Below are 21,075 nucleotides of genomic sequence, written 5' to 3'. Positions count from 1 at the left end.
CAAAAAAAGCCTTGGTCTGTCTGACCTTTAAATTATTATGAAGAAGCTACTTTGATTTTTGAGACTCATTTCTTCTCTGCTCTCTGTAGAAATTTGTGGGGATATGGTAGAAGGCAGCTGTAGTTAGACTGGAAGCATATTTAAGGGATTGCATGTACGTGCAGATTTTAATTTCAATGATTAGAAGTTCCCAAGGGTGTACACTACTGTATTAGGCATGATGCAGGATTAATTAAAGACCATGCTTCAACTTTGTCTTTGTGGCTCTTACAGCATTTTGAATAAGGCTCATAATGCAAATGGAATTAATTTGTCAGGCACTGAAATGTTCTGCCACCTCCTAATTATGTTGTGGGAAGATGATTTATTTGGTTTCATTTTTAAACTATCTCTTTTTTTCGTACTTAAGCCATTTCTCAAACTCTGGCCAGGATAGGAGATTGCGCGCGCTCTCTCTCTCCCTCACCTGTTTGGGGCCCTATCTCCCCTATTTCAAGCATTATTTCTAAAATGGATGTACATTTATGATAAGTTGGTAATTCAATATTTTTCTTACCATAATGTAGCACATTGAATTCCTTTTGCTTTTGCCTTGAGCTTTTAGCCTAAATAAGTCATCAGAAGGGTTTGTTTGTTCTGCCTTATAATTTCTGATCAAAAGCTTCTTTATGAAAGATCAGGTGCCAAAGGTGGAATTTAACTATGAGCTGTATTTTCCATGTCTACTTTCTCCAAAGTCAAGTTGGAAAATCAACTCTTCACAAAATATTTTAGCAGCAGCAGGTGTGAAAAAGACTCAGAAATTAGAAACTGTATTTGATGGTAAACTCCAAGTAATAAGTCAGCCATGTGATAAGTCACCAGCACAACTATTGTTGTTGTTGGCTAAATTAGCAGATATACAGCCTCTAGAAAAATATAGATGGCTGTCATAGTGTATACCACAGTGATTAAATCACTGTTGGGGTATTATTTTCCTTTCTTGGTCTCATACTTTAATAAGGGCATTGGGAAACTGAAATGCATTCAAAGGAGGGTAACTTGGGTGGTCGAGGAATTTTGACCTTGTCAAATGAGGAACGGTTGAAAGAATGAGGCATTTGTTGTCATTGCTGTTGTTTTAGAAAACACACACACACAGACACACATTGAAGGACATTCTGTTATATGAGGTTGTATCACTGAAAACACTGGTTCCAAATAGGAAAAGGAGCTGTATATTGTCACCCTGTTTATGTAACTTATATGCAGAGTACATCATGAGAAACGCTGGACTGGAAGAAACACAAGCTGGAATCAAGATTGCCGGGAGGAATATCAATAACCTCAGATATGCAGATGACATCACCCTTATGGCAGAAAGTGAAGAGGAACTAAAAAGCCTCTTGATGAAAGTGAAAGAAGAGAGTGAAAAAGTTGGCTTAAAGCTCAACATTCAGAAAATGAAGATCATGGCATCCGTTCCCACCACTTCTTGGGAAATAGATGGGGAAACAGTGGAAACAGTGTCAGACTTTATTTTTCTGGGCTCCAAAATCACTGCAGATGGTGACTGCAGCCATGAAATTAAAAGACGCTTATTCCTTGGAAGGAAAGTTATGACCAACCTAGATAGCATATTCAAAAGCAGAGACATTACTTTGCCAACAAAGGTTCGTTTAGTCAAGGCTATGGTTTTTCCTGTGGTCATGTATGGATGTGAGAGTTGGACTGTGAAGAAGGCTGAACACCGAAGAATTGATGCTTTTGAACTGTGGTGTTGGAGAAGACTCTTGAGAGTCCCTTGGACTGCAAGGAGATCCAACCAGTCCATTCTGAAGGAGATCAGCCCTGGGATTTCTTTGGAAGGAATGATGCTAAAGCTGAAACTCCAGTACTTTGGCCACCTGATGCGAAGAGTTGACTCATTGGAAAAAACTCTGATGCTGGGAGGGATTGGGGGCAGGAGGAGAAGGGGACGACAGAGGATGAGATGGCTGGATGGCATTACCGACTCGATGGACGTGAGTTTGAGTGAACTCCAGGAGTTGGTGATGGACAGGGAGGCCTGGCATGCTGCGATTCATGGGGTCACAAAGAGTCGGACACGACTGAGTGATCTGATCTGATCTGATCTGATCACTGTAAACGTCTGAATAGTCTTCAAGCAAATCTGTGCTGTAGTTAATCACTCAGTCATGTCCGACTTTTTGCAACCCCATGGACTGTATTGAGGCAAGAATACAGGCATGGGTTACCATGACCTCCTCCAGGGGATCTTCCCAACCCAAGGATCGAACCCAGATCTCCCACATTGAGGGTGGATTCTTTACCATCTGAGCCACCAGGGAAGCCCCAAATTAGAAGCAAATAAATCTAATTCAACTCTATTGTTGAAAAAATGAATTTTCTTGAGGACTTCTGTTCAATAATTCCATTATATGATAAGAAAACTGTCTGAATTGTCACCTTTGGAGTTTGCTTTGAACTATAGATTACCAAGGGCTTCCCCAGTGGCTCAGCAGTAAAAAGAATACATTTGCAATGCAGGAGGCTCAGATTCAACCCCTAGGTTGGAGAGGTCCCCTGGAGGAGGAAATGGCAACCCACTCCAGTATTCTCATTTGGAAAATCCCATGGGCAGAGGAGCCTTACGGGCTAGAGTCCATGGGGCCACAAGAGCTGGAAACGATTAAGGGCTAAAGAAGCAAAAAGACAGAAATAGATTACCACCAGAACGAACCCTCTTCTCTTATATTCCTGCCTTGCAGTTATGTTCAAATCATTGTGCTTTCCACCAGCCAACCCAGACTCCTGTCCTAGGTCTTCACTATGGACAGCTCTTCTTTGATCCTTATCTAGTTGGGCCCATCCCTACAGGGTGAGGAGCCTTCAGGGCCAAAGGGATAGGTCTACCCATAGCCCATGTCCCTCCCTCCCAGTAAATTGTTACTAGGACCAGTGGTGTTAGGATCACCTGGGAGCTTATTAGTAATACAGCCTGCTGCTGCTGCCGCTAAGTCACTTCAGTCGTGTCTGACTCTGTGCAACCCCATAGACAGCAGCCCACCAGGCTCCCCCGTCCCTGGGACTCTCCAGGCAAGAACACTGGAGTGGGTTGCCATTTCCTTCTCCAATGCATGAAAGTGAAAAGGGAAAGTGAAGTTGCTCAGTCGTGTCTGACTCTTAGCGACCCCATGGACTGCAGCCTACCAGGCTCCTCTGTCCATGAAATTTTCCAGGCAAGAGTACTGGAGTGGGGTGCCATCACCTTCTCCAGTAATACAGCCTAGACCCTCACAACTCATTCCACCCACTGAATCAGAATCTTGTTTTAACAAGGTCCCCAGATGACTCAAATACATATTAAAGTTTGTCAAGTATTATTTTAGACTCCGCTCTGTGTACCCGAGGTGCCACAATTCTTGGCCCAAACAGCCTGGCATCTGCTTTCAGGGCCTGTGTGGACTCTTCAATGGGTTTGTCCTCCTAAGAGCAATGCTGCCAATGGATGTGGGCTTGTGCCTGAGCAGGGACCAAGAGATGACCATCTGGGGAGCACACCTGTAGATGGAATTTGGAAAGATGGGCCAATTGTTCTCATTCATGTATGCAAAGCTGCCCTGTTGAGGACAGAACACCAGGACTGAAATAAGAAGGAGGATCTCAGGGTTCTATCTGTACCATTGCTCTGAACCTGGGTGGAAATATTAAGTTCTGTGGTTGAGGTGAATCTTAAGTAAAAACAAAATCATAAACCCCAAGCTCACATGTATGTGAAGTAATACTATTGCAACATGACAATAAATCAGAAACCCCAAGTAAACCTTACCTCACTGACCTCAGAGGAAATATACACTGTGGAATGTGGGGAAATCAGTCATATTTCAGGAAATGTCTAGAATTTCTCAACTTTGTACATAGCTCAGTATTTTACACCATGTTCCTTCTTTGTCACACACCCTCACCCATCAAATTATGATTTGGCAGATTTTACAAAATTGCAAAAGAAACTAGCAGGAGTACAAGAGAATTCAGAAATTTCTTTTCTTTTGATTTATTTTCAGAGCTTGTGCTTTAAACCTGTGTAGAGAGGCACCAGGCACTTGACATATAGCCCTATAATTGTTCTGCCAAGTAGGCATTCTTAGCCTCTATTCTGCAAACCAGGTAACAGACATGAGGATTCAAGTGACTTCCCTAGACTATGTAGTAAATGAAGGCACTGCAGTTTGAACTCAGGACTTCATTCTCTAAACTTTGTGACTTCTTTTATTATGTCAAAGTACTTCATTAAATACCATGGGTTTGTTGTTGTCGTCTGTTTCACCTGTGATGGGTAGAATATGTGCCTTTGGGGCAGGGATGGAAGGGGTCATTGAACACCCAGTTCTTGCTGAACAGTATAAATAGCTCACTGTAACCAAGAGGGAATGTGATGTTAATTGTGGACTACATTTGTGTATGGAAATTAGAGATGTACATTTTGCTTTTTCCACAAAACATATTGTATGAAACACCATAAATAAACTTCCCCAGAAAGTGTTTTCATAAGATTAAAGGGAAACGTAAGAATATGACATATTAATAAGATGTCTTGAAATTATTCTATTTCAATTCCTCCAAAGTGGAGAAGGCAAAGGGTTTGCAGCCACTGGAGCATGAACCAAGGAGCAGTGTTAGGAGAGAATCTGGTTTTCTGTGTTCTGTCAGAGTCTTATGTGCCTACTGACTTCTTGGGCAGCCCTGGTTGTGGTTGTTTCCCAAATGACCATGGAAAGCTGGCCTCCCCAGTTTCTCAGCTGTAAAGAATCTGCCTGCAATGCAAGAGATGCAGGAAACACAGGTTTGATCCCTGGGTTGGGAAGATCCCCTGGAGGAGAACATGGAAACCTACTCCAGAATTCTCGCCTGAAAAATTTCATGGACAGAGGAGCCTGGAGGGCTATAGTCCAAAGGGTCTCATAGAGTCAGACACAGCTGAGTGACTGAGCACAGCGACAGCACCTGGACAGCTGGGCTGGAAGTTTGTAATAACTGGTCTCTCTAATTGCTCTTTTATATATTCCAGACCATCTACTCTCAATCTCTCTTGAGAGCAAATGGAAACAGGTAAGATTCAGGAACTGTTTTTCTTAGAAACCTTTATTTATTTATTTATTTTAAACTTAGCTCTGTGCTTGTTGAAACTTGGTTATTTAGGGCACTCAAAAGTAACTTCCTTTTAGAAAGGAGACAAACTTACACAAACCTGAAGGAAACACAATTCGCCAAATATCCCAATTGATAATAGAAGGAGTTGACTCAAAGTTGTTTCCTTTATTGTGTAGCATTTTCCTTGGCACCTTTGTAAGAGTTACCTCTCCTCTGTACACATGGCAACTTCTGCACAGAAGGGGCCCGATAAGGAGCCAGCAGGCCAGCGTCTACAGTACAATGCTTTCAGATCAGGATCACAGATAGACGGTCTGTAAGCAAAAGTATACGTCCTTCTGTCCTGGGCATTTCTCTAAAAAATCTCGTTTTATGTACATCTCAAGATGGGTAGATTCCCCCCATCTTCTTTAAACAAACAGAGACCAATTTAAGAGCTTATTTTTGAACTATGAAATTCAGAAATCTAAACTCATGAACGGAAAAAGAAGCAGCCAGATCAATCTGGCCTGAGGAATCTATTGTGTTGTGATTTGCATTTTTAACAGTGAAGACCATGGGTCTATTAATTTCACAACTGGTTGGCCATGTATTATTAGATGGATATGGTGAAGGCAATGGCCATGGTTTGGACATACAACTTTATTTTTTGAACAGATCCCAATTCATTTGATGATAAATATAAGACAAGGATACAGAATGATTTCATATTGGTGAAATTACCACAAATGCTGTAAGATTGGCTCTGCAAGCTGAATTGTTTGGTTAGAGACTTGAGGAGTTCTGGCTTTAAATTCTGGAAATTAATGCTGTTTCATTTCCAGTATTGAACTGTTTGAGGCCTTGAATGTCAGGCTGGGAAAGTATTTCTGTATTTGAGAGGCATCTGGAAGTCCCTTTAACTTTCTGAGCTGGTTGAGTGAGCACTGTGGTGAAAAGCAGAGGGTGACTTAATTCAGATAAAGAGAGTACAAATGAAAATGTGAGCTCCAAAATGACTGTCTTTACATTGGCTTATGGGGGAATGAACCGCTGGTTGGGATTGTTGTTTTTCAGTCACTAAGTCATGTGCTACTCTTTGTGATCCCATGGCCTGCCGCATGAGAGAGGCTCTTCTGTCCTTCACTATCTCCCTAGGTTTGCTCAAATTCATGTCGATTGAGTTGGTGATGCCATTCAACGATCTCATCCTCTGCCTCCCCCTTCTCCTCCTGCCCTCCGTCTTGCCCAGCATCAGTGTCTTTTCCAATGAGTTGGCTCTTCCTATCAAGTAGCCAAAGTATTGGAGCTTCAGCATCAGTCCTCCCAATGAATATTCAGGATTGATTTCCTTAAGGATTGACTGGTTTGATCTCCTTGAAGTCCAAGAGACTCTCAAGAGTCTTCTCTAGCACCACAATTCAAAAGCATCAAAGCACTGAAGAATTAATGCTGGTTGGGATAAATGCCTCTTTTTTTTAATTGATAGAGGTATGGCTGTTATTTATAGTATAACATTTTTATTTTGTAAAAATGTGTTAGTTTCTGCTGTACAGGAAAGTGATTCAGTTATATATATACACAAATGTATTCTTTTTCAGGTTATTTTCCATTATCAGTTATTACGAGATACTGAGTATAGTTCCCTATGCTATGCAGTGGGTCTTTACTGTTTATCTATTTTATATATGGTAGTATGTATCTGTTAATCCTAAACTCCTAATTTATCCCCACCCTTTGTCCTCTAGTAATCATAAGATTATTTTCTCTGTCTGTGAGTCTGTTTCTGTTTTAAATGAATTTGTTTGTATCATTTCGTTTTAGATTCCACATACAAGTGATATCAAAGGTGTTTGTCTTTCTCTCTGTGACTTACTTTACTGAGTGTGATAATGTCTAGGTCCATCCATGTTGCTGCAAATGACATTATTTTTCATGGTTTAGTGATATTCCATTACTCATATGACTTATATGTAGCACATCTGGAAATAAGAACATTATAAAAATACAAGTCATGACACATACATTAAATTTTCTGTTTCTCTGATTCTCTCCTCTACCCTCAACCCAACTGGATCTTAGCTCTCATGATTTCCTCTGTCTTCAGTGTACTTAATGCTATTCTTTTTCAATCACCTTCTTGACTTATCAAAGTCCTCATATCCATCAAACCCCAGCTTAAAGACTACCTGCTTTACAAAGCTGTTCTAGAGTTTCTTGAAGACTTGTTATGTGTTCTTCAAACTCTTTTCATGGTACTTAGCACAAGGTTGAAGATCAGTAAACATGTATTAAACAAACGAAAACTTCTTTGATTCAACTCTTAGGGACTGTTCCTAACTCAGTCTTACTTACAAATTTATCCAGAATAATTTCTCTGAACTTTATAGAGGAATGTTAATGGGGATTTGCTGACAAAGTTGACATTCAGAGCAATTGTTAAATATTGCGGGAGTTATAGTCTAAAAGGTTTGAAGAAAGAATCAGAATATGAGGCTCCTAGTAAAGAATATAACACTAGTCTACCAGAGTATGTCTCTAAGGATGACAAATTTCATGTCATTTTCATCAGTGGCAAGCAGGTTATCATTTTGAATCCTAGGATCACAATTTGTTTCACCCTGACAAGCATGGAGCACCAAATGGAACTTCTAAAACATGAGCATTTAGATGCCCAAGACTGAAAGAACCAGTTTCTTCTCCTTTATCTAAAACTAATTTACTCTCTACTTTATGGGATTAACTTTCCATTTAAGTGGCAACTGTGAAACCAAAGCTTTTGTTATAAAATAGACACATTTCCCTTTAGGAAAAGGCCTGAGAAAAAGGGTTTTTTGTTTGTTTAATTATTTACCCGTGACTCCAATAGGAATGCATTCCTAGTTAGCCTGTCAATAGAAGTATAGAAATAGCAAATTAGAAAGAAGAACTGCTGGAGTCAGGAATATTGATAACAGCGAGAAATGACTGCCTGATGGTAAGAGAAGAGACAGCTGATATAAGAACTAATAAACTTAGCAGTCCAGACTCTTTAGAGCTTGAGTAAGAGCCTTACTATTCATATATAACAATTGACCTTCATAAAGGAAAACATTAGAGGATAGCAAAGTATTGTGGAGGTCTGAATATTCGTCTAGGTACCCTTCTAAACTTCAGTCTCTGTTTTGGCAAAATTAAGCAGTGAAGGACATAGGACACACACAAATATTAAATCCCTTTCATGTCTTAAAATCTAGGGTTCATGATGATTTTTATTAAGCCATAAAAGAATTAGGTATTTTTAATATAAACTGTGTAAGAAAATAAGAATGTAAGTTTTAAAATGATATCCACCCAAATAATCCCTTCATATCAATTCTGGAAAGTAAAATATTTCTGTACGTCATTTAAGTGAAACCCACAAGTAGATAATCCTTGTCTCTTTCTGGTCAGAAATGCTAGACATGTGCATTGTTGGAGTGTCTTCTAGAGGGTATCTAATCCAATGCCTTTATTGTTTTATAATAAGAGTGTCTTAGTCTTTTGAGGTTATTATAACAAAACACCAGAGACTGAGTAGCTTGTAAACAACCCAAATTTATTTCATAATTCTGGAACCTGTGAAGTCCAAGATCAAGGTGCCAGCAGATTCACCATCCAGTGAGGGCTTGCTTTCTGACTCATACATGATGCCTTCTCTCTGTGTCCTCACGTAACAGAAGGATGAAGGTCCTCTCTGGGGTCTCTTTTATAAAAGCACTAATCCTATTCCTGAGACCTCGGCCCTCATGACCTAACCTCCCAAAGGCTTCACTCCCTAATTTCATCACCTTGGGCTTAGGATTTTAACACAGACGTTCTGGGGGGATGCAAGGGGTTTCCCTTGTGGCTCAGCTGGTAAAGAATCTGCTCACAATGCGGGGGACCTGGGTTTGATCCCTGGGTTGCGAAGATCCCTTGGAGAAAGGAAATGCTACCCACTTCAGTATTCTGGCCTGGAGAATTCCCTAGACAGTATAGTTCATGAGGTCACAAAGAGTCGGACACAACTGAGCAACTTTCACTTTTCTGCGGGGATGCAAACATTCAGAAAGTGTGCTATGCTGTGCACTGTGCTCAGTCGTATCCAACTCTTTGTGACCACGTAGAACTACAGCCCACCAGGCACCTCTGTCAATGGCATTTTCCAAATAAGAATAGTGGAGTGGGTTGCCATTTCCTCCTCCAGGGGATCTTCCTGACCCGGGGATCCAAATGGCATCGCCTGTGTCTCCTGCATTGCAGGTGTATTCTTTACCTGCTGAGCTATCAGGGAAGCCCTAACTGTAATAAACATTGTTTTGGTCTTTCTGCACAGATATAATTTATTTATTGGGCTTTAAAAGAACCTTAGAAATGATCTAGTTCAACTACCTGGTTTCACAGAGGACGCTTGGAGCCCAGACAAAAGAAAATATTTTAAGTTATTCAGCAAATAGATCCATCTTTTGAATGCAGGCCTCCTAACTGTACTCTGAATTACTATCCCAGCACCACACTACTCCTGAGTTCTCTCTTTACAGACATTGTTGGTCTGTTTATTGCTTTATCATTGACCTCTCCGTCATGAAACAAACTTTCTTGATTCCCCATGCCAATAAATGGTTAATCTCCCTGAGCCCAGGGCCCTGGAAACTTGCGGGAGGGAGCCAGGTGAGCAAAGAGAGCAGATAAAGGCAGCACCTGCCTATGGGTTTGGAACAGCCTGGGGACACGGAGAGAATGTAAACACGTTCTGCAGATCTTATTGTCTGACTCTGTGCCAGCGTCTTTTGGGTTCTTGTCATGGAAAATATTTCGTCTGAGGTCATTCATTGAGCAGAGGAGCATTGAATACCCTCCAGGGTGCCAACCCCGGTCCTGCTTTTGTGCAGAATAAATAAGCAAGGGACTAACGTTTCAGGGGCCTAGAAGCCTGTCTTGTAACAATACAGACCGGGAGGTAGGGAAAAGGAGCCATTTAGAAAACACACTGTGTTGTTCTGAACTACCCTCTCCCCCTGGCTGCCCGCCTGCCCCCCTCCTCCTGCGCGGCCTCCCTCTGTTTGCTCACCCCTACTTACAAGCACACGCCCTGCGTTTAGAGCAAGAGTTAATGTCTGTGCTTCCTCATAAATCTCGGTTTGCCGCCTGGAGCTATGTTTTTAATTCTGTGGTGGAGCTTTGAGATTTGAGATGAGTAGGAAGGAGGGGCGGCTGACGAGGTAGTCATGAAAGCCGCCATGTCTCTCCTTCTGCGGACTGGCCTCCTCATTCGGTGCTTTAAACAGATATTTTATACCTCGGCACAGCATCTGTGAAAGCCTGGATAGAAGCTGCAGGGGTGGGGGTCGTCCTGGGAAAGGATGTTGACTGTATCACATTGTGCAAAAGGATGCACAGTTTTCTCCGAGGACAGAAAAAATGTGTGGAATGAGCAAATTAACCCAGACTGGTTGGCATGTTTTTCTAGTTCAGCTAAAAATGACTTCAAGGAGAGGAGTCTTTCTGACAAAAATAATTCATGTCTCAAAAAGCTTGTAATTGAAGCAAGTTTTCCCTCCATTGAACTTGAACTCCATTTTTTGTTGTTAAACCATATTTGTTTTCCATGATTGGTCATTTGGACCTTGTAGGATAGCTTCTCCTGTATAAGCCTCCTCTCTTCAATATGCCTTTGCTTTTTTTTGGTGGAGGAGGAAAATCTGTTGGGCTGCTGTGATGATTTAAAGTAGTAATTGCTTGGGCCTTCCACCCTGCCTGCAACTGTATTTGAGTAGAATTCTGCGTCTGAGTCACTGAGTCAAACATGTAATTAACATGACTAAAGGAAGAACTCTGGTCTTTGAAAATTCTGGCCCTCGGTTTTTATGTCTATAAAATGCAAGAACTAGAAACACACCTCTAAAGAGCCTTCCAACTCAGTCATACTAGGATCCTAACAATCCTTAGCTGTTATATACCCTCTTCCTCCACCTAGTTCTTATGAGTCCTAATGGGTTTTTTCTTCTACTTCTGTACCTTTCTGTGAGGTTTTGAAATTTACCAGAAGTGAAATGTATATTAACCTTCTTGTTTCCACTTCTGTGGTAATGGAGGCCAGATCCAGCTGGTTTCTTTGAGGATAGAAACTGGTAACACAATAAGTTGTAATAGGTGAACTTCTGCGCTTCTGTAATGGGACATTCAGGTTTCTGTGCCTGTTTAGGCCTGGGAAGCAGACGACAGTAAAAGATCATGGGCTTCTAGAGTTCAGACTTTCCCTAGTGGCTCAGGTGATAAAGAATCCTCCTGCAATGCATGAGATCTGGATTCGATATTTGGGTCAGGAAGATCCCCTGGAGAAGGAAATGGCAATCCACTCCAGTATTCTTGTCTGGAGAATCCCATGGACAGAGGAGCCTGGTGGGCTACAGTCCATGGGGTCACAAAGAGTTGGACTCAACTGAGTGACTAACACTTTCACTTTCACTAGAGTTCAGGGATTGAACCCTATCCATTTCTCTACTCCTGATAATATACCACACAGAGAATTTGCTGATTCAATCGTGGAATTGAAGATAGAAAACAGGAATGCTGCAGAGAACCATCTCTAAGGTGATTTAAAAGATGATTTTTAATCTATTAGAAAAGTTTTACAGAACTGTGCTTATTCAATCTGAAGAACAGAATTGAAAGGTTGTCATAAGGTGAATGAGAGTCTCTCTGATGGATTTAAGTCTAAGTAGGAAATCATATGGGCTTCCCAGGTGGTGCTAATGGTAAAGAACCTACCTGACAATGCAGGAGACATAAGAGACGTGGGTTCCATCATTGCTGGGTTGGGAAGGTCCCCTGGAGGAGGGCATGGCTACCCACTGCAGTATTCTTGCCTGGAGAATCCCATGGACAGAAGAGCCTGGTGGGCTACAGTCCATGAATTCGAAAAGAGTCGGACACAACTGAAGTGACTGAGCATGCACAGGAAATTATATACATCAATACACTTGTGTGAAGCAGAAGCTGAACACATAAGAAATACCCTGGGACTCAGAATCAGATGGAGGAAAAGGGATTAATAGGTGAAGTAACACATAGAAGACTTTAGCACCTCTGTGCTGAAGACTCAGATAATGTTCTGATTAAACCTGTCATATTCTTTATCTTATTTCCTGTGAAGTGAACTTCACCTGTTTCTATCAAAATATTTTTTAGAAAATTGCTTATAAGGGTCAAAAAAAAAAAAAAAAAAGAAAGAAAGCCTCTAACAATACCCAGTAAGCATTATGCTACATGATAGGAATTTAATATTTGCTAGTTGGACAGAACCTTCCAGCATATGAAACATTTTTTCATCTATTATCCTCTTGTCCCTCATGAAATTGTGATTACCTTAATATGCCAGAAAATTTGGAAAACTCAGCAGGGGCCACAGGACTGGAAAAGGTCAGTCTTCATTCCAATCCCAAAGAAAGGCAATGCCAAAGAATGCTCAAACTACCACACAATTGCACTCATCTCACACACTAGTAAAGTAATGCTCAAAATTCTCCAAGCCAGGCTTCAGCAATACGTGAACCGTGAACTTCCTGATATTCAAGCTGGTTTTAGAAAAGGCAGGGGAACCAGAGATCAAATTGCCAACATCTGTTGGATCATGGAAAAAGCAAGAGAGTTCCAGAAAAGCATCTATTTCTGCTTTATTGACTATGCCAAAGCCTTTGACTGTGTGGATCACAATAAACTGCGGAAAATTCTGAAAGAGATGGGAATACCAGACCACCTGACCTGCCTCTTGAGAAACCTATATGCAGGTCAGGAAGCAACAGTTAGAACTGGACAGGGAACAACAGATTGGTTCCAAATAGGAAAAGGAGTACGTCAAGGCTGTATATTGTTACCCTGCTTATTTAACTTATATGCAGAGTACATCATGAGAAACGCTTCAAGCTTGTGCTGGAGGAAGCACAAGCTGGAATCAAGATTGCCAGGAGAAATATCAATAACTTCAGATATGCAGATTGCACCATCCTTATGGCAGAAAGTGAAGAAGAACTAAAGAGCCTCTTGATGAAAGTGAAAGAGGAGAGTGAAAAAGTTGGCTTAAAGCTCAACATTCAGAAAACACATCATGGCATCTGGTCCCATCACTTCATGGGAAATAGATGGGGAAACAGTGGAAACAGTGTCAAACTTTATTATCTTGGGCTTTAAAATCACTGCAGATGGTGACTGCAGCCATGAAATTAAAAGACGCTTATTCCTTGGAAGGAAAGTTATGACCAACCTGGACTGCATATTAAAAAGCAGAGACATTACTTTGCCAACAAAGGTCCATCTAGACAAGGCTATGATTTTTCCAGTGGTCATGTATGGATGTGAGAGTTGGACTGTGAAGAAAGCTGAGTGCTGAAGAATTGATGCTTTAGAATTGTGGTGTTGGAGAAGACTCTTGAGAGTCCCTTGGACTGCAAGGAGATCCAACCAGTCCATCCTAAAGGAGATCAGTCCTGGGTGTACATTGGAAGGACTGATGCTGAGGCTGAAACTCCAATACTTTGGCCACCTCATGCAAAGAGTTGACTCATTGGAAAAGACCTGATGCTGGGAGGGATTGACGGCAGGAGGAGAAGGGGACGACAGAGGGTGAGATGGCTGGATGGCATCACTGACTCAATGGACGTGAGTTTGAGTGAACTCCAGGAGTTGGTGATGGACAGGGAGGCCTGGCGTGCTGCGATTCATGGGGTCACAAAGAGTCGGACATGACTGAGTGACTCAACTGAACTGAACTGAACTCTCAGGAAGGTAGTGTGAAATGTGCAAAGGTATAGAACTAGTGAAAGCCGAAGTTTACCCTTAGAGTATGTTTTTGAAAATAATATCACATTTTCTTTGCTAAATAGTTTGATTTTGGCATTATTTTTCTGGGACTATGCTCCCATGCTGATTAATTTGAACAGAGCAGCTCAGTGAGAAAGACCCAGTCTTCTCACCCTGGTGACATAACATTTTTATAAATTCCCCCTATACTTCTAGGGCTTATTTTCCTATAATCTCATAATTGCTAATGTTAAAAGAGTATATAAAAATTTACAGCTCCTTTTGAGACAGGGCTTTCTGACCTTTAGCTGGGATCCCTGGGCAGGCTTTGTGCCCACAGATTATGGCTGGCTCCTTCAGGCAATTCTTTTATCTCTGTGTCTGTTGGAAATGATGCTGCCTTGTGTAATGGCAGGAGCTTAACTTGGGAGGTATTTTGTAACTATAGTCCAGGATGCTGAAAAGACCCCTAAATGGAATCTTGAGAGACCAGGGCTCTCACCAGGTCACCCCTGTGTGTAGTGATGCTTCAGGCAAGCCTTGGTCCTTTCTGAGACTCAGTTTTCTCATCTCCAGAAAGAAGGCACTCGGTTGTATCTTCCAAAAGCCCTTCGGGCTCTGAGATTCTACAGTTTATAAACCTTAAACTATTGCTCCACCGAAAGGTGCCTGATTTGTTCTTTCCCATGTTTGTAAAACATTGTGGTAGGTGCTAAAGTTCCTGAGGAGTGAGGGAACAATACTGGGTGAGGGTTTTGCAGCAGAAGATGTGTTCTCTTCAGTGGGGCTAAGCTGATGCTCCTAAACTAAAGAAGCCACAATCCATAGGTTTCTTGTAGATCTTATATGTCCTTGACTGGGTAACGCTAGTAGCATCATGACAATAGCTGTCTACACCATTTACACAGAGTTACTGAGGTCATGAAATATCACCACATGGAGACACTCTGAAGGAAAGATGGGGAAATTGAGATTCAGAAAGAGAAATGAGCTTGGTTATATAGTCACATAGCATTAAGTGTCAAAACCAAGACTCTTCCTCAGCACTCCCTGACTTCCTGTTCACTGCATTTTTTATTCTACTCTCTCCCCTCGGATGACCACTCCCATAGTACCACATATAACTGTTTAATAAAGCATTCCTGGTCATATTCTCCACAGTTGCCTTAATGATATTTGACAGAATATGATAGATTTTCATGACACTCTAGTTCTAAAAGATTTGCTGAGAAATGCCACCCTAGTTTTACCTTTAGAGAAAGTGCTCAGTTGTAGATTTCTCTTCCCAGCTATCACCCCTAGAGTTCAGGAGAGAAGGTTGGCTGAACTTGTCTATTTAGAAATAGTATACTACATCTCTGAAAGGCATTGCCACACTCAAATTGATCGGTTGCTTAGAAATAGGGTCCTTTTGAATTTCATGCTTTTAAACTTCTTTTGGGGGTTTTCCTAAAGTGAAAGAATATAAACTATGTTTACTGGGAAAGCTATCTTGGCAAATTTTCATCCCCTTTGGATAAAAGGAAAATTGCACCTAGTACATGAAACAACATATGAAGTAGAAAATAATTGCATCATGCAAGTTGTTTTAATGGACTCAAGCCAGAATGCTCCATTAACCAGCATACATAGAATATTCATTGAGTTTAAGGCTTATTATCAGGCCAGGGAAACAAAGGAATGAAGTAAAGTATGGGAGGGTCAGGGGGGAGATAAATATCAGTGTGTATACTCAGTCGTGTCTGACTCTTTTGCAGCCCCATAGACTGAATGCCACAAGGCTTCTCTGGCCATGAGAGTTTTCAGGCAAGAATACTGGAGTGGGTAGCCATTTCCTCCTCCAGAGGATCTGTTGTATCCAGGGGTCGAACCCCATCTGCTGTGTCTTCTGCATTGCAGGCAGATTCTTTACCCTCTGAGCCATCAAGGAAGCCAGTATAGCAGCTAAGAAAATGAACCAGCAAAAAGGGAACTTTAGCGATATTCAATGATATTTTAATTTTTCTCTCTTTTCTTTTTCTTTTTTTCTCCTGCCTGGGCAAAGGATTAAGGACAAAAAAAAAAAAAAAGGCTGGATATCAGCCTTCAGATAGAATCATCAAAAATCTGAGAATTGGGCAGCAGAATGTTCCAGGCTCTTTTCGTACTTCCCTTTTGTAAAAGAAGCTGAGGCCAATTGGGGTGTTTTATATGTAGGTGTGAGGTTGTGTTTATACACATCTCTACATGGATAAATATTTGAAAACCACAATGACATTCCTAAAGGAATCTATCCTTAATACAGGAAGTGACAGCTTTGTGAAGGCATCACAGTTGAGCTCTGGTTTTTCCTTCTAGATCCCAGGATTTAATTTCTAGAAGAAATGAGAGCTCTGTGATGTTCCATGGGGCTGCTTAGAATTACAGGTAACTTAGTTTTAAAGCTTGTCGAATGCAAAGCACCTGAGATTGGCTTAACCTCCAGGGACCTCTTTGCATTCAGAAATGTCTAAAACCACAAACTGTAAATTCTGAAGGGTACCGGCAAAAAGAAGAGGCCACAGAGATTATAGACTTGTTATTCAGTGGACCACATTCCCCTCCCACAACTCCCCTCCTATCATCACTCCCAAACCTACTTTCTCTTGCTCTGCACTTAGGTTTACTAAATGGGCTTGGCCTCTAAAAGACAGTGGTGCCTCCCACATACTGTGGATCAGAACTGTGACCAGGCAGAGCTCTGGCATGTGTGCTGCTGCAATTCTGGTGGATGAAATGTGTGCAGAGAATAGAGAACCAGGAGACATAAAAGCTGAGGTCACAGGGCATTTTAAATTGGCCATCAATTCTCTTAAAGATCAAACATACCCTTCTTCTACAGAAGTCCCAATGTCTTTTCTCAGTCATTTGTTGCCTGGTTTTACTGCTTGGTAGATTCTATAGTTGCTATTATTTTCCTTCTTCTTGAAACCATCTCCCATGTTGACTATGTCTTCCATGTTTCGATTCCTGTCCTGCCACCTTGACTCTTCTTTCTTCCTTTCTCTTTTAGCTTTGACCATCAGAATATTGGCATAACTTCAGTATGCTTATTTCCAGCCTTAGTTTCTGTCCAGAACACCAGAGTAACATTTCCAACCAAGCATTAACCTACAGAATTCTCAACAACACCTTGAACTCATCAGTTGTTGTTGTTCAGTTGCCAAGTCGTGTCTTCATGACCCCATGGACTGCAGCACACCAGGCCTCTCTGTCCCTCACTCATCATGTTTGAGACCAAATCCATCCTTGTCTTTCCTCTTAAATTCCTTGGGAGAATTCAGCTAGTTGGTAGGTCAGCCTCTTATCTCAGCATCAATACAAAGGCTGACTGGGGTAGTACATTTCCTTTGCATCCTTTTCTTTTTTGGTTTAATCTAATGAAGATGACTAATCTAAGGGAAAGCTTCTTTCTTGCAGGAGACAAGGAGAAGGCCTTAGGATCTACTGGGGGAGTCCTGAGCAACAGTCACTGTTAGTCCGCTGGAATCCGTGGTCCACTGAGATGCCTTTTGCTACTTTCACTGAGCACCCCATGAAATACACAAGTGAGAAGTTTCTCGAAATTTGCAAGGTAGGAGGCAGCTTGGGCATCACTCTTAAATTAGTTTTTGTGGAGAATCTATGTGCTTTAAAAACATGTAATGTTAAAAAAATGATAAGATTCAACCTGGGTTTTATATAGACAAAAGCTATAATAGGTTTATAGAATTTTTTTAGTAAACAGTGGAGCTGTTTTATATTAGAAAGAATGCATTGTATTTATATTAACCATATGATGCTATTTCCTCTTGCTAATTTCTTAGCAAAAATTATAGTGTAATATTGTTGAAAACTTGCAATACTTGTGTTCATCTATGTCTATTGCTTACAGTGTATATAGAATTTTCTGTGTATAATTAAATTATAATTATTTTATTCAGAGAAGGAATGTAGAGTAGTGTTAAGTAGGAAGTAAGATATAGCTCTGTGATCATGTTTAATCAATTTTTTCCTCTAGGCCTTGGTAGTATTATCTCTAAAATGGACATGATGAACAACTGCCTTTCCTCTGAACCTCACTGGGCCATTGTAAGGTTAAATTGGATAAAGTATATATAAATGCTCCATAAATTATAAAGAAATTAAGAGTATTTTTTATGTCTTTAAATCTCATCTTCCCAAGTAGATTTTAAATTTGTCTCAGATGGCTGAGAGGTCCCCGTCTACTATTATTTCAACTTTCCTAGGGAGACTTATGGAGAAGGCAATGGCACCCCACTCCCATACTCTTGCCTGGCAAACCCCGTGGACGGAGGAGCCTGCTAGACTGTAGTCCATGGGGTCGCTAAGAGTCGGATACAACTGAGCGACTTCACTTTCACTTGTCAGTTTCATGTACTGCAGCAGGAAATGGCAACCCACTCCAGTGTTCTTGCCTGGAGAATCCCAGGGACGGGGGAGCCTGGTGGGAGGCTGTCTGTGGGGTCGCACAAAGTTGGACACAACTGAAGCGACTTAGCAGCAGCAGCAGGGAGACTTAAGCTGTCCTTGGACACTCTGAATAGTCAGAAAGTAAAACAGAGCTATAAATGCAGTGAAAAATCAGCCTTTATATTTTCAACAAAACCATATATATATAAGAATATACATAAGGGCTTCGAAATTCTTGCCTTCTCTGTCCTTTCTATTTTATCTTTATAGGCTGTCACATCATTTTAGAGTATCATAATTCTTTATTTGCTATAAATTCAAAATATGGAAGTCTGCATTTAAGTCCTCCTATGGTTGGATGGCATATATTCTATTTTTTGCTTTATTTTAAACAGACTTCTTCATGTAAGCAAGTATGTATGTGTATAAACAAATAATTTTAACTAATAAATCCATTGTTTTACAAAAAGGATCGGAGGCAAAATGTATGTGATTAGAGGCTAGGGGGGGGTCTTCTTTCCCTCTAACACATAAGTGAAGTTGGCTAGAGTTCCATTCTGCTCTCAGCAAAAGGCAAGGGTCTTTTTAAGATTTATTTAGATGTCTTCAGTGGCTTATGGTCTCAAGGTTTGCCTCTGATGTCAAGCACTTGAAGGCACTAAATTAGTTCACTGTATGGATTATGTCATTCTCCTAATTCACCATACCTCAACCCAAGCATCAACATCAGCCGCTAGTCTGACTCTTAACTACCCAAAGTCATATAGAACAACATAACCCTGACACAAAGACATATACATGAGAGAAGACTCACTCAGAGCTTCTGGGAGATACGATAGGAATGTACATCACAATAATGCCCAGAACTTCAGATGGAATATTGGATCTTATTTTTAAAAGACATTATTAACAATAATGCTCAGATGCATTGCTTCAGAATCTCGTCTTCTCTTTCCTGCTCTTGTTCTTCCCCAAACTCCTGTTCTTTTCCTCTTCCTTATTAAAGTGCAGAGTCATTTATCTGTTTCTCTTTTTTTTTAATACATGTTAATCCAACTGAAAGAACTTAATAATGTATGTTTCCAAAGCCATTTCCTGCCTTTAAGGGGAATCTGGTTCTAATAATTAATATAATATATATTTTGAAGTAGTAGTCATTCTTTTTTATTACAAGTCAAAAATAAATACCACCTGCTTTGGTTATGGCATCCATCACTTTCTGGGACAAGTCTTCTCTTATTTCTCATACCTGGTATCTTTAAGCACTTATTCTCTGAGTGTTCTTTGCTGAAAGAAATTCAGGGTAAAGGACTGAAAAACAAGTTCTGTTACCTTCAGAGAAATACCACTGCATGGCTCTAATACTTGATAATGCTTTATTTTTTTCTGCCATATAGAAGTAAAATTGAATACTTTAAAAGGAAGATGAAAAATAAAATATCAAAAGGGAGTGAAAACAAGGTCCTACTGTATAGCACAGGGAACTCTGCTCAATGTTAAGTGGCAGCCTGGATGGGAGGGGAGTTTAGGGGAGAATGGATACGTGTATACATATGGCTAAGTCCCTTTACTATTCACTTGAAACTATCACAACTTTGTTAATTGGCTATACTCCAATATAAGATAGAAAGTTTAAAAAAGGGGTTGTGGTAGAATAACTACCCCCTAAATATACATGAATGCAGCTAGTAGACTGGAACATTACATTTTGCCCAAGACTTCCTATCAGCCAAGGGAAACTTGAGGTTCATATAGCTCTCCTTAGATAGAAGTAAGAATAGCGGGGGGGTGTGTGTGTGTGTGCACGCACGCATGTGCATACATGGGTATGAGCAGGGCAAGTGGTTGATTAATTAGTTGGTTTTCAGTCAATCAAACTACTTTGTGAATCTGTTAAGTGTATTTTCTTTAAGGATTTTCTCATTCAACTATTCTTTCAAAGTCTTCTTTTCTTCCTATAAACAGTCTGGAACCTTCATTTGCCAAACCGTTTCTTAGTCAAAGGCCACCCTGAGTCCCAGATCTCTAAGAAAACAAGTGATCTCAGTCTGGGATATGAGATGATGACTGCTCTGATCCAGTTCTTTGTGTCTTGGTTTCTCTTTTGTTGTTGGTTTTTATGTCACAAAGTTATTTGTGTTTAGGACTTTTTCCAAAATTGGCTTTGATTAATTCTCAGTTATATTAATGCAAAAGTATAAATAAGAATAGTAATTCTGGGGATATAGAATTCCTTTTATATGAATATTTTGGTATAATACAATTTTTAAAGGGTGATTTAAACTACCTTTTTTAAATTTCTCTAGTAAATGAAATAGGGAAAAGTAAAAGAATATGGTGAAAGTGCATAACTAAATGAAATACCTGAAGCAATTTAATTCAATTTGAAAATGAAGGTCACTCAGTCATGTCTGACTCTTTGTCTGACTCTTTCTTCAGGCCAGAATACTGGAGTGGGTAGCCTTCTCCAGGGGATCTTCCCTACCCAGGGATCGAGCCCAGGTCTCCCACATTGCAGGCAGATTCTTTACCAGCTGATCTACAAGGGAAGCCCAAGAATACTGGAATGGGTAGCTTATCCTTTCTCCAGGGGATCTTCCCAATCCAGGAATTGAGCTGGGGCCTCCTGCATTGCAGGCAGATTTTTTTACCAACTGAGCTTTGAGGGAAGCCCTAATTCAATTTAGGAAACCCACAATGGCAGAAGAGAGGAAATTATATGGAACTGAGCTC

General features: G+C 40.6%; 1 protein-coding gene across 2 annotated transcripts in view; it reads left to right on the top strand.

Moving 5' to 3' along the window:
* The window catches only part of TPRG1 (tumor protein p63 regulated 1), a 201,750-nt gene that overhangs the window by 162,325 nt on the left and 18,350 nt on the right, over nucleotides 1-21,075 (top strand). For both annotated transcript variants that reach the window (NM_001193079.1, XM_059886607.1), the window contains exon 5: nucleotides 17,350-17,503. In NM_001193079.1, coding sequence (NP_001180008.1) covers nucleotides 17,350-17,503 — 154 coding nt within the window. The remainder of the gene's footprint in view (nucleotides 1-17,349; nucleotides 17,504-21,075) is intronic.

This window comes from Bos taurus, chromosome 1 (assembly GCF_002263795.3).
Source record: "Bos taurus isolate L1 Dominette 01449 registration number 42190680 breed Hereford chromosome 1, ARS-UCD2.0, whole genome shotgun sequence".
NCBI classification, from domain to species: Eukaryota; Metazoa; Chordata; class Mammalia; order Artiodactyla; family Bovidae; genus Bos; species Bos taurus.
The sequence above is the reverse complement of the archived record's forward strand: the minus strand, read 5'-3'. Positions and strand labels throughout refer to the sequence as shown.